This window comes from Callospermophilus lateralis, chromosome 13, assembly GCF_048772815.1.
Source record: "Callospermophilus lateralis isolate mCalLat2 chromosome 13, mCalLat2.hap1, whole genome shotgun sequence".
NCBI classification, from domain to species: domain Eukaryota; kingdom Metazoa; phylum Chordata; class Mammalia; order Rodentia; family Sciuridae; genus Callospermophilus; species Callospermophilus lateralis.
Window position 1 is genome coordinate 55,156,057 of NC_135317.1, and position 13,440 is coordinate 55,169,496.

The 13,440-nt window shown below is 38.7% G+C and overlaps 1 protein-coding gene across 1 annotated transcript in view; it reads left to right on the plus strand.

The window, feature by feature from the left end:
• Positions 1–13,440, plus strand: part of Catspere (catsper channel auxiliary subunit epsilon) — a 175,712-nt gene that overhangs the window by 25,912 nt on the left and 136,360 nt on the right. The window contains exon 7 of the mRNA XM_076872903.1: positions 3,863–3,887. Coding sequence (XP_076729018.1) covers positions 3,863–3,887 — 25 coding nt within the window. The remainder of the gene's footprint in view (positions 1–3,862; positions 3,888–13,440) is intronic.

Sequence of the window (13,440 nt, forward strand, 5' to 3'; positions counted from 1 at the left end):
CTTGTAATGCCTGGTTTTTGTATTAAGATGATGTTGGCCTCATAGAATGATTTAGAAAGTATTCCCTCTACTTCTATTTTCTGAAAAAGATTATAGAGAATTGGTATAATTTTCCCATTGTTTGGTACAGTTTACCAGAGAACTCATTTATACCTGGATTTTTTTTGTTGTTGTTTAAATTTTTGAAGGTAATTAGTTATTGATTCAAAATTTTTACTAGATATATTATTCACATGATCTTTCTTCTGTGAGTTTTGGCAGATGGTGTCTTTCAGGGAATTAGTGGATTTCATCAAATTTATGGGCAAAATGTTAAGGGTATTTCTGAATTTCTTAGTATCTCACTTTTGCTGAGGCTGGCTTTGAACTCACAATCCTCCTGCCTCAGCCTCCCAAGCCACTAGCTATGTTTCATTTTTTTTTAACACCACTACTAAAATGTTTTAGTTATTATACCTTGGTGGTATATTTTGCGATCAGGTATTGTGATGCCGTCTGCTTTTTTCTTTTTGCTCAAAATAACTTTGAATACGAGGGGTCTTCTGTGGGTTTTCTATGAATTTTAGGATTGTTTTTATATTTCTGTGAACAATGCCATTGGTATTTTAATGGGAATTGCATTGTCTATGTAAATTTCTTTGGGTAATATGGACATTTGGACTATCAATTCTTCCTATCCATAAAGATGGAATGTCTTTATATCTTGTGTGTTTGTGTCCTCTTCAATTTCTTTCAGCAACGTTTTGTAATTTTCATTGTAGATATCATGCATTTGTGTCTAAAACTCTTTAATTCCTAAAACTTTATGACCCAGAAGCAAACACCATTCCATACTATTCTGCTCTTCTGTATCTCTTCATTCTGATGCCAAATGAAAGTATAGGATCTTTTCCAAAAACAAGGGAAAACACTGTTTGAAGTATTAAATGTAGATCTTATTCTTCAAAAGTCACTTTTATTACCTGTCATGATTTTCTTTTATTTGCAATATAATGTCATGTTGCTTGGACATGGTAATACTCATGGGCCCAGTGCAGACCTTTTACTCACCTGGTGATTCAGCATGGGCATGGCCAGCCAGCTTCCTACCAGTTTCTCCTCTCCATAGATCCATATATCATACTCAGAACAATGGTGGCATCTGAAAAATCAAGCCAGGTATGACATAATGAGAGCCCCCAAGATTAGCACAACCTCTGCACTGAAATATGCTAGATACCTGAATTGGAGGTGCCCAAGAAGCTCACTCCTGCAATGATGAGGGCTCCATCAGCCACTACATGGCACTACCAGCCAGAAATGGGACAGCTGCTTCCATGTCTTAATCCAGGATGCTGCAGAGGACATATCCCTTGTACTAATCATTCCCACACCAGATGTGCCCAGAGTTCACACATCTAGACCCTCACCAAAGTCAAAAGTAAAAGCAAGATTGGGGTGGGGGAACAAGAGGGGAGAAGAGGATGGCCAGTCAGGACCCAAAATGCCAAAGCATGGAGGAATGAGAGTGACAGAAGCTGTCCCAAAGAGGCAGAGAGGCAGCAGGAGGTAGGACTGTGAATGAGCCAAAGCTCCAAACCCCCAATTCATGCTCCATTGTTCTGTCATTCTTATTTAGAAAATACAAGTTTAAAGATGAATTTACTAAAATTCCAAGACAAACGATGCAGAGCACAGGGTCCTTCTGAGCACTGTGTCTTTTTTTTTTGGGGGGGGGGGGCTCTCTAAACCCACTGACTCTGTTTGCCCACAAACCAGAATTCCTGGAACAAGTATCCTGTTAGCATCTTAACTTTCTTGCTTTCTTTACCACCCCCACCTCAGGGTTGGAATACAGAATAGGAAAGGAGAATAATTCAGGGGGTCATTCTTTGTCATTTTTCATAATTTCACTGAAATTTTGGGGGTATTTTGTTGCTGTTGTTTTGTTTTTGGGGGGTTTTATTTTTTTGATTGTTTGTTTTTGTTTTTGTTTTTTTTTGTTGTTGTTGTTTGGTTAGTTTGGTTTGGTACCAGGGAATGAACCCAGGGGTGCTTAACCACCGAGCCACATTCCCAACCCTTTTTTAAATTTTGAGACCACGTCTTGATAAGTTGCTGAGGCTGAAAAGTTGCTGAAATTGTGATCCTCCTGCCTCAGCCTCCTAAGCAGCTGGAATTACAGGTGTGCTCCCAGCTTACCTGTGAAGCTTTAGCACTCTGTTTCACTACTATCTACCTACCTATTTAAATTGCTTTAGCAAAGTCAACGAAGTCAATTGCCAAGGTTAATAGGACTATTTTTCCCCTTACTGTTTAACTTCTATACCACATCTAATATCACAGAGCATTCATTTCTTCTTGAAACTCTTTCATTCCTTCATTCATTCTATACCACTATTATTATTTCTATTATTAATTCTACCCAGTCTCCACCCCCATTCCCATTACCCTTTGGTGTTTTTTTAACATCTGTTCTTTTTTTTTTTTTTAAAGAGAGAGTGAGAAAGAGGGAGAGAGAGAGAGAATTTTAATATTTATTTTTTAGTATTTGGCGGACACAACATCTTTGTATGTGGTGCTGAGGATAGAACCCGGGGCCGCACGCATGCCAGGCGAGCGCACTACCGCTTTAGCCACATCCCCAGCTCCCCAGCCCTAACATCTGTTCTTAAATGTCGGGTTAATCCAGGATTCTCTCCTTTGGTTTCCTCTCACTCTACACTTGAGATCTGTGTACCAACTCAAGAAAACCAAGCAGACTGATACAGATACAGCAGAATGCAGCTGTTTTTCCTCTCACCATAGGAATGAGATTGTTCAGTTAATCATCCACTGATACTGACTCCCTCTCTACAAGGTGACGAAGCTACTTTTACACATTTCCCTTTCTGCCTTCAAATTCTCCTTCCCAGATGCACTGGTAATTCATTCAGCGGCCAACTTCTTTTTTCCGCACCTTTGACAAGTAGCATTGCACAAAGCAGATCATATCAGTTCTGGAGGCAGGGATCTTTTTGATCAACCTTGAACTTTGTTGAGTCCTGGGCACAGTACACTGGCCAATATTTATAGTACTTATTTTCAGTAACTCTACTATATTTGGCTAGATATATGAACTATTATGATCGTTATACAGTCTCAGAAACTAACTGCAGGGGCTGGGGTCATATCACTTGCCTACCACGTGAGGCACTGTGTTTGATCCTCAGCACCTCATACATACATAAATAAATTGTGTCCATCTACAACTAAAAAAAAAAAATTAAAAAGAAACTAACTGAATACTGGTTTGCTGATTCTAAAATATTTTCATTTTTGTTTTATTCATAATAAGATATTTGGTACTGTGTCATGATCAGAAAATGGAAGAGGTATATTGAATTACAGAGATTATATGATAAAAATAGACACAGATAATTCTTAAGTGAAAAAACACTTCTTAAAAAGCATACAACTAAGTATACAAATGGATATTGTTCCTTTAAGACTGATGAGTGAATAATTTGTAGCACTAAAGGATATGTTTGTATTTGACATAAATTACAACATGAATGTGAAATAAAAATATAAAATTTTAATGAAGATTAACCATGCAATTTTGATTACATGAACTTGTATAATTGTTAAGAAAACATACATATTAAAGCTCCTTAGTCTTATGCAATGACAAATGGATCACTAAATACATTGATAAATAAAAAAATATATGTAGGGGTTTTTTTGTTTGTTTGTTGACTTGTTATATTTAGCCTGTTTATATATTTGCAATGGCGTATAAATAGAATATTCAAAGGTTTAGAAACATGTAATGGAAGTAGAACATCCAAATTAATATTAAATATGCTGTTTACTAATATATGTTCCTTCTTTTTCCCAACAGTAATTTATTTCATAATTTAACCCAGGTAAAAGATTTTTTTATGTTTTATATCTATCATATATTGCTAATATATTGTTTCCTTCTTATCTTTCAAGTCTATCAGACAAGAAATTTTCCAAAGTGATTTTGTGATAAACTTTGCTTATAGCAGTGGTAAATAATGTATGTTTTGAGTACTCTTAGAGGACACCCTAAGACCAATTTTAGAAGATCCCTAAGGTCTACCCTTTTCCAATGTATCTGTATATCTGTGTGAAGGTGGATTTTTTTTTTCTAATATACTTCCAGCAAAACAATATATACTAAACAGCAAAAGCTGAGATAATCATCCAGTTATCTTCTGTTAGTATCAATAGTAAAGAGATTTCAAAAATATTAAATAGCTAGGTTTCTTTATTTTGGAAAATACAACTTTTTTATAAAAAAAAATGTTAGCTCCAATATAATAGGTTTATCAGAATTTTAAAAATTAGTTTTTAAATATTCTCTTTTTAAATTTGTAACATGGTATATGCTGATAAATCAACAAACAGAAAACAAAAGTGTTGCAGGATTCTCAACTATTTTTAAGAGTACAAAGGGTGCTGTAGCTTAGTAGTAGAGCCACTTGCCAAGCAGATGTGAGGCCTGGGTTCAATCCCCAGCACCAAAAAAAAAAAAAAAAAAAAAAAAGATTATAGAGAAAGAAGGAGTCATGAGATCAAAAATATTTTAAACTCTGGAAGAGAGAATGATTCAAAATATAAGTACAATGGAGAGATACATTCAAAATTTTAGAAATTGAAATAAGGTGATAGTATTTAGAAATTTAAAGTTAATATTTTAATTTTCTAAAAGCAATGATTTGCTGGAAAGAGGATGTAATAAAAAGGTAATGAACTCCCTACAGCAGATACAGATAGCTGAGTAAGCAGGTGTTTCTCTCGATACTCCTACCCCAAATCCCACTGATGTTACTGCACTGATTTTTTAAGCCTATACTCATAACAATGTTCAAAAGCAAGAAAGAATATTAGTGTTGAATACAAAAGTTTAAGATAGATAGAAAACAGAGAAGAACTTTCAGAAGTGGAATCTATGTTGCAGATTCAAATAATATAGAATAGAACCTCCATGTCACTGAGAACACATAGAATTGCCTGGAGAAAGAATATGTATGTTTGTATAAGGGCTAGTAAACATGTACAGACCTTTACATTGACACAGGTGCAAATAGGTGTATAGAACTTAAAAGGAAAAAAAGGCATTTCCTGGTTGTTGGAAATAATTAAGATACCCAAACTTGAGTTCTGAGACTGAATACTGAGCTGAGAACAAAACACAAGCCCTCCTGCAAAAGGAGTGACATTTTAATGTGTATATCAGAACAGAAAGTGAAACCTCCGGACAATAAGAGAAAGCGGAACTGAAACTAATTTCCTTATAAGAAATTGGGATTTATAAAAGGCTTGTAAAGGCCTGCGCCCGGAACAGACCCAGCGACCCGCCGGCATGGTATCACGTCACCCCAACTGGAGTGGGGGCCTAACAGAGCCGCCGCCTGCACCCGGAACAGACCCAGTGACCTGCCGGCGTGGCAGTCAGGTCACCCCATTTGGAGTAGGGGCAGAGCAGAGCCGCCGCCCGAGCCTGCAAGGTAGACAGACCTGCAACCGACCGGCGGAACAGGCCCAGCGGTCTGCCGGTGGGTAGACACGTCACACCAATTGGAGGAGGGGCAGAGCAGAGCCGCCTGCGCCCGAAACAGGCCCAGCGACCTGCCGGCGTGGTAGTCACGACACCCCAATTGGAGTAGAGGCAGAGCAGAGCCGCCAACCGCACCCGCAAGGTAGGTAGGCCTGTGACCTACTGGCGGAACAGGCCCAGCGGCCTGCCGGCGTGGTAGACACGTCACACCAATTGGGGGAGGGGCAGAGCAGAGCTGCCTCCCGAGACCGGAACAGGCCCAGCAGCCCGCTGGCGTGGCAGTCACATCACCCCATTTGGAGTAGGGGCCGAGCAGAGCCACCACCCGCATCCGGAACAGGCCCAACGACCCGCTGGCATGGTAGTCACGTCACCCGAATTGGAGTAGGGGCAGAGCAGAGCCGCCACCTGAGCCCGCAAGATAGGCAGACCTGTGACCGACCGGCGGATCAGGCCCAGCAGCCTGCCGGCGCGGCAGACACGTCACCACATTTGGAATAGGGGCAGAGCAGAGCCGCCGCCCATGCCCGCAAGGTAGGCAGACCTACAACCGACAGGAGGAACAGGCCCAGCGGCCTGCCGACATGGTAGACACGTCACCCCAACTGGAGTAGGGGCAGAGCAGAGCTGCCACCCGCGCCTGGAACAGGCCCAGAGGCCCGCTGGCGTGGTAGTTACGTCACCCCAGTTGGAGTAGGGGTAGAGCAGAGCCCCCGCCCACGCCAGGAACAGGCCCAGCGACCCGCCGGCGTGGTATCACGTCACCCCAATTGGAGAAGGGGCAGAGCAGAGCCACCTCCCGCACCCGGAACAGGCCCAGCAACCCGCAGGCATGGTAGTCACGTCACCCCAATTGGAGTAGGGGTAGAGAAGAGCCGCTGCCCACGCCTGCAAGGTAGGCAGACCTGCGACCGACAGACAGAACAGGCCCAGGGGTACGCGGGCGTGGTAGACACGTCACACCAATTGGAGGAGGGGCAGAACAGAGCCGCTGCCCGCGCCTCCAAGGTGGGCAGACCTGTGACCGACCGGCTGAACAGTCCCAGCGGCTCGCCAGCGTGGTAGACAGATCACCCCAATTGGAGGAGGAGCAGAGCCGCCACCCGCCCCTACAAGGGAGACTTTTCAACTATACAAGAGCAATATAAATATATAGGGGGAAAATTTCAAAAACACAACAGTTTCACCAAGCAGAAAGAAACACGAGCAATATGAAAAGACAAGGAAAGAAAGGACTACAAGCAATGCAGGTCAACTCAACTTTAGAAGAGGTAATAGCTGCAGCAGATGGAATGTCAGATAAAGAATTCAGGATATACATGCTTCAGATGATCTGGAGTCTCAAGGAAGACAGCAAAATCAGACAATGAAAGATCACTTCGACCACTTCGACAATGTATTACATAAACAAATCCAAGAAGCAAAAGATCAACTATACCGGGAGATAGAGGTAATAAAAAACAAACAAACAGAAATACTAGCAATGCAGGAAGCAATAAACCAACTTAAAAACTCAATTGAGGGCTGGGGATGTGGCTCAAGCGGTAGCGCGCTCACCTGGCATGCGTGTGGCCCGGGTTCGATCCTCAACACCACATACAAACAAAGATGTTGTGTCCGCCGAAAACTAAAAAATAAATATTAAAAATTCTCTCTCTCTCTCTCTCTCTCTCTCTCTCTCTCTCTCTCCCTCTCACTCTCTCTTTAAAAAAAAAAAAAAACTCAACTGAGAATACTACCAGCAGAGTATAACACTTAGAAGATAGAACATCAGACAATGAAGACAAAGTATTTCAACTTGAAAAGAACATAGACAGCTCAGCAAGACTCTTAAGAAACCATGAGCAGAACATCCAAGAAATATGGGATAACATAAAGAGACCAAACTTAAGAGTCATTGGGATACAGGAAGGTATTGAGGTCCAAACCAAAGGAATGAGCAATCTGTTCAACGAAATAATACGAGAAAACTTCCCAGACTTGAAGAATAAGACAGAATCCCAAATCCTAGAAGCCTACAGGACGCCGAATGTGCAAAATCATAAGAGACCCACACCTAGACACATTATAATGAAGATGCCCAACATACAGAATAAGGAGAGAATTTTAAAAGCTTCAAGAGAAAGGAAGCAGATTACATTTAGGGGTAAACCAGTCAGGATAACAGCTGATCTTTCAACACAGACTCTGAAAGCTAGAAGATCCTGGAATAACATATTTCAAACACTGAAAGAAAATGGGTTCCAACCAAGAATTGTGTATCCAGCGAAATTAAGCTTCAGGATGGAAGATGAAATTAAAACCTTCCACGACAAACAAAAGTTAAAAGAATTTGCAGCTAGAAAACCATGTCTTCAAAACATCATCAGCAAAACATTACAGGAAGAGGAAATGGAAAATAACAATGAAAACCAACAGTGGGAGGTAGAACAGTAAAGGGGGGAAAAATAATCAAAAAGGAAAACAAACCATGTTTAGTAACATAAATAAACAAATATGGCTGTAAGAACAACCCATATCTCAATAATAACCCTAAACGTTAATGGCTTAAACTCACCAATTAAGAGACACAGGCTAGTAGAATGGATCACAACACAAGACCCAACAATATGCTGCCTACAGGAGATGCATTTGATAGGAAAAGGCACACATAGACTGAAGGTGAAAGGTTGGGAAAAATCATATCACTCATATGGACTTCGGAAACAAGCAGGAGTGTCCATACTCATATCAAATAAAATAGATTTCAAGCCAAAGTTAATCAAAAGGGATAAAGAGGGACACTACATACTGCTCAAGGGAACCATACACCAACAAGACATAACAATCATAAATATATATGCCCCAAACAATGGTGCAGCTATGTTCATCAAGCAAACTCTTCTCAAGTTTAAGAGTCTAATAGACCACCATACAATAATCATGGGAGACTTCAACACACCTCTCTCACCACTGGACAGATCTTCCAAACAAAAGTTGAATAAGGAAACTATAGAACTCAATAACACAATTAATAACCTAGACTTAATTGATATATATAGAATATACCACCCAACATCAAGCAGTTACACTTGTTTCTCAGCAGCACATGGATCCTTCTCAAAAATAGATCATATATTATGTCACAGGGCAACTCTTAGACAATATAAAGGAGTAGAGATAAACCATGCGTCTTATCTGATCATAATGGAGTGAAACTGAAAATCAACGATAAAAGAAGGAAGGGAAAATCATGCATCTCTTGGAGAATGAACAATAGGTTACTGAATGATCAATGGGTTATAGAAGACATCAAGGCGGAAATTAAAAAATTCTTAGAGATAAATGATAACACCGACACAACATATCAGAATCTATGGGACACATTGAAAGCAGTTCTAAGAGGAAAATTCACTGCTTGGAGTTCATTCCTTAAAAAAAGGAAAAACCAACAAATAAATGATCTCATACTTCATCTCAAAATCCTAGAAAAAGAAGAGCAAAACAACAGCAAAGGAAGTAGAAGGCAAGAAATAATTAAAATCAGAGCTGAAATTAATGAAACCAAAACAAAAGAAACAATTGAAAAAATTGACAAAACTAAAAGTTGGTTCTTTGAAAAAATAAATAAAATTGACAGACCCTTAGCCATGCTAACGAAGAGAAGACAAGAGAGAAATCAAATTACTAGCATACGGGATGAAAAAGGCAATATCACAACAGACACTTCAGAAATACAGAAGATAATCAGAAACTATTTTGAATCCTTATACTCCAATAAAATAGAAGATAGTGAAGGCATCGATAAATTTCTTAAGTCATATGATCTGCCCAGATTGAGTCAGGAGGATATAGACAACCTAAACAGACCAATATCAACTGAGGAAATAGAAGAACCATCAAAAGACTACCAACTAAGAAAAGCCCAGGACCGGATGGGTATACAGCAGAATTTTACAAAACCTTTAAAGAAGAACTAATACCAATACTTTTCAAGTTATTTCAGGAAATAGAAAAAGAGGGAGAACTTCCAAATTCATTCTACGAGGCCAACATCACCCTGATTCCTAAACCAGACAAAGACACTTCAAAGAAAGAAAACTACAGACCAATATCTCTAATGAACCTAGATGCAAAAATCCTCAATAAAATTCTGGCGAATCGGATTCAAAAACATATCAAAAAAATTGTGCACCATGATCAAGTAGGATTCATCCCTGGGATGCAAGGTTGGTTCAATATACGGAAATCAATAAATGTTATTCACCACATCAATAGCCTTAAAAATAAGAACCATATGATCATCTCGATAGATGCAGAAAAAGCATTTGACAAAGTACAGCATCCCTTTATGTTCAAAACGCTAGAAAAACTAGGGATAACAGGAAGTTACCTCAACATTGTAAAAGCAATCTATGCTAAGCCTCAGGCTAGCATCATTCTGAATGGAGAAAAATTGAAGGCATTCCCTCTAAAATCTGGAACAAGACAGGGATGCCCTCTCTCTCCACTTCTGTTCAACATAGTTCTCGAAACACTGGCCAGAGCAATTAGACAGACGAAATAAATTAAAGGCATAAAAATAGGAAAAGAAAAACTTAAATTATCACTATTTGCAGATGACATGATTCTATACCTAGCAGACCCAAAAGGGTCTACAAAGAAACTATTAGAGCTAATAAACTGATTCAGCAAAGTGGCAGGATATAAAATCAATACGTATAAATCAAAGGCATTCCTGTATATCAGCGACAAATCCTCTGAAATGGAAATGAGGACAACCACTCCATTCACAATATCCTCAAAAAAAAAATAAAATACTTGGGAATCAACCTAAAAAAAGAGGTGAAAGACATACAATTAAAACTACAGAACCCTAAAGAGAGAAATAGAAGAAGATCTTAGAAGATGGAAAAATATACCCTGTTCATGGATAGGCAGAACTAACATCATCAAAATGGCGATATTACCAAAAGTTCTCTATAGGTTTAATGCAATGCCAATCAAAATCCCTATGGCATTTCTTATAGAAATAGAGAAAGCAATCATGAAATTCATATGGAAAAATAAAAGACCCAGAATAGCAAAAACAATGCTAAGCAGGAAGGGTGAATCAGGTGGTATAGCGATACCAGACTTCAAACTATATTACAGAGCAATAGTAACAAAAACAGCATGGTACTGGTACCAAAACAGGCGGGTGGACCAATGGTACAGAATAGAGGACACAGAAACCAATCCACAAAACTACAACTGTCTTATATTTGATAAAGGGGCTAAAAGCATGCAATGGAGGAAGGATAGCATCTTCAACAAATGGTGCTGGGAAAACTGGAAATCCATATGCAACAAAATGAAACTGAATCCCTTTCTCTCGCCATGCACAAAAGTTAACTCAAAATGGATCAAGGAGCTTGATATCAAATCAGAGACATGGCGTCTGATAGAAGAAAAAGTTGGCTATGATCTACATACTGTGGGGTCGGGCTACTAATTCCTCAATAGGACACCCATAGCACAAGAGTTAATAACTAGAATCAACAAATGGGACTTACTCAAACTAAAAAGTTTTTTCTCAGCAAAAGAAACAATAAGAGAGGTAAATAGGGAGCCTATATCCTGGGAACAAATCTTTACTCCTCACACTTCAGATAGAGCCCTAATATCCAGAGTATACAAAGAACTCAAAAAATTAGACAAGATAACAAATAACCCAATCAACAAATGGGCCAAGGACCTGAACAGACACTTCTCAGAGGAGGACATACAATCAATCAACAAGTACATGAAAAAATGCTCACCATCTCTAGCAGTCAGAGAAATGCAAATCAAAACCACCCTAAGATACCATCTCACTCCAGTAAGATTGGCAGCCATTATGAAGTCAAACAACAAGTGCTGGCGAGGATGTGGGGAAAAGGGTACACTTGTTCATTGTTGATGGGACTGCAAATTTGTGCAGCCAATCTGGAAAGCAGTATGGAGATTTATTGGAAAGCTGGGAATGGAACCACCATTTGACCCAGCTATTCCCCTTCTCGGTCTATTCCCTAAAGACCTAAATAGAGCATGCTACAGGGACACTGCTACATCGATGGTCATAGCAGCACAATTCACAATAGCAAGACTGTGGAACCAACCTAGATGCCCTTCAATAGACGAATGGATTAAAAAAATGTGGCATTTATACACAATGGAGTATTACTCTGCATTAAAAAATGACAAAATCATAGAATTTGGAGGGAAATGGATGGCATTAGAGCAGATTATGCTAAGTGAAGCCAGCCAATCCCTAAAAAACAAATGCCAAATGTCTTCTTTGATATAAGGAGAGTAACTAAGAACAGAGTAGGGAGGAAGAGCATGAGAAGAAGATTAACATTAAACAGGGATGAGAGGTGGGAGGGAAAGGGAGAGAGAAGGGAAATTGCATGGAAATGGAAGGAGACCCTCAGGGTTATACAAAATTACATACAAGAGGAAGCGAGGGGAAAGGGAAAAATAATACAAGGGGGAGATATGAACTACAGTAGAGGGGGTAGAGAGAGAAGAGGGGAGGGGAGGGGGGATAGTAAAGTATATGAAAGGCAGCAGAATACAACAGACACTAGTATGGCAATATATAAATCAATGGAAGTGTAACTGATGTGATTCTGCAATCTGTATATGGGGTAAAAATGGGAGTTCATAACCCACTTGAATCAAAGTGTGAAATATGATATATCAAGAACTATGTAATGTTTTGAACAACCAACAATAAAAAAAAAATTAAATTAAATTAAAAAAATATATAAAAGGCTTGTAAAATGGAGCCTGATAAGCTCTATTGATTGGCTTAGATTAACTGCAAATAATCGATACTTCTCTTTGGGCTATAAATAGACAAGGCATTCTAAGGAATCTCAGGTGGATGTCCTGGTTTTATAGCCCAAGAGATTTAAAATCCTAGATCCCAGAAATAAATGCAAAAATGATTTTGCAAATATAAAAACATATAGCTCAGGCAAAAGTGATTGAAAAATCTATTTCCCTAACTAAGAATATGCAGGATTCTCAGAGAAAACAGACTTTGTGTGAATAACCTCACAATAAAAGTCAGGAACCAAATTGCCTGAAGTAGACACCAAAATGGGAAATGTTTATACTATTCAAAACTAAGGATAAGAACCATATGAAAAATTACTAGATTCATATTTTAAATATTCAAAAATAAAAGAAGGAATAGAAAGAAAACAAAAAAGGACATTTTCATAACTATACAAAATCCAAAAATTGAAAGCTAATCCATTAAAATGTCTTAAGCTGAAAAAAATGTGTATCTAAAAATCAAAAGTCAATACAGCACACTGGATACAGTTGAAAAGAGTAGAGAATTAGTGATTTGAAATGGGAATCATGCAGAATACAGCACCTAAAGGTGAAAAGATAGAAAGTACCTAAAGAAAATTTGAGGCATAGAGAATAGGTTGAGACAGGTCATCATACATAAAATAGGAATTTAAAAAAAGGAAGAAAAGAATTGGAGTCAGTACTGAGAGAGATAAGGCTAGTAACATGTACAGACCTTTACATTGATACAGATGCAAATGGGTGTACAGAACTTAAAAGGAAGAAAAGGCATTTCCTGGTTGTTGGAAATAATTAAGGTACTCAAAGCTAGAGTTCTGAAACCGAATTCTGAGCTGAGAACAAAATACAAGCCCTCCTGCATAAGGAGTGACATTTTAATGTGTATATCAGAATAGAAAGTGGAGAATAGTTATGGAGAATCTTCCACAACTGAAAATATGATTTCTAAGACTGAAAAACTAAAGTGCTCAATGCAACAGATAAAATTGAGCATATGAACTATATAATATGCAAGTAAATCTAATCTAAATAAGCCTTGAGAAAACATTTAATATCTTTTTAAA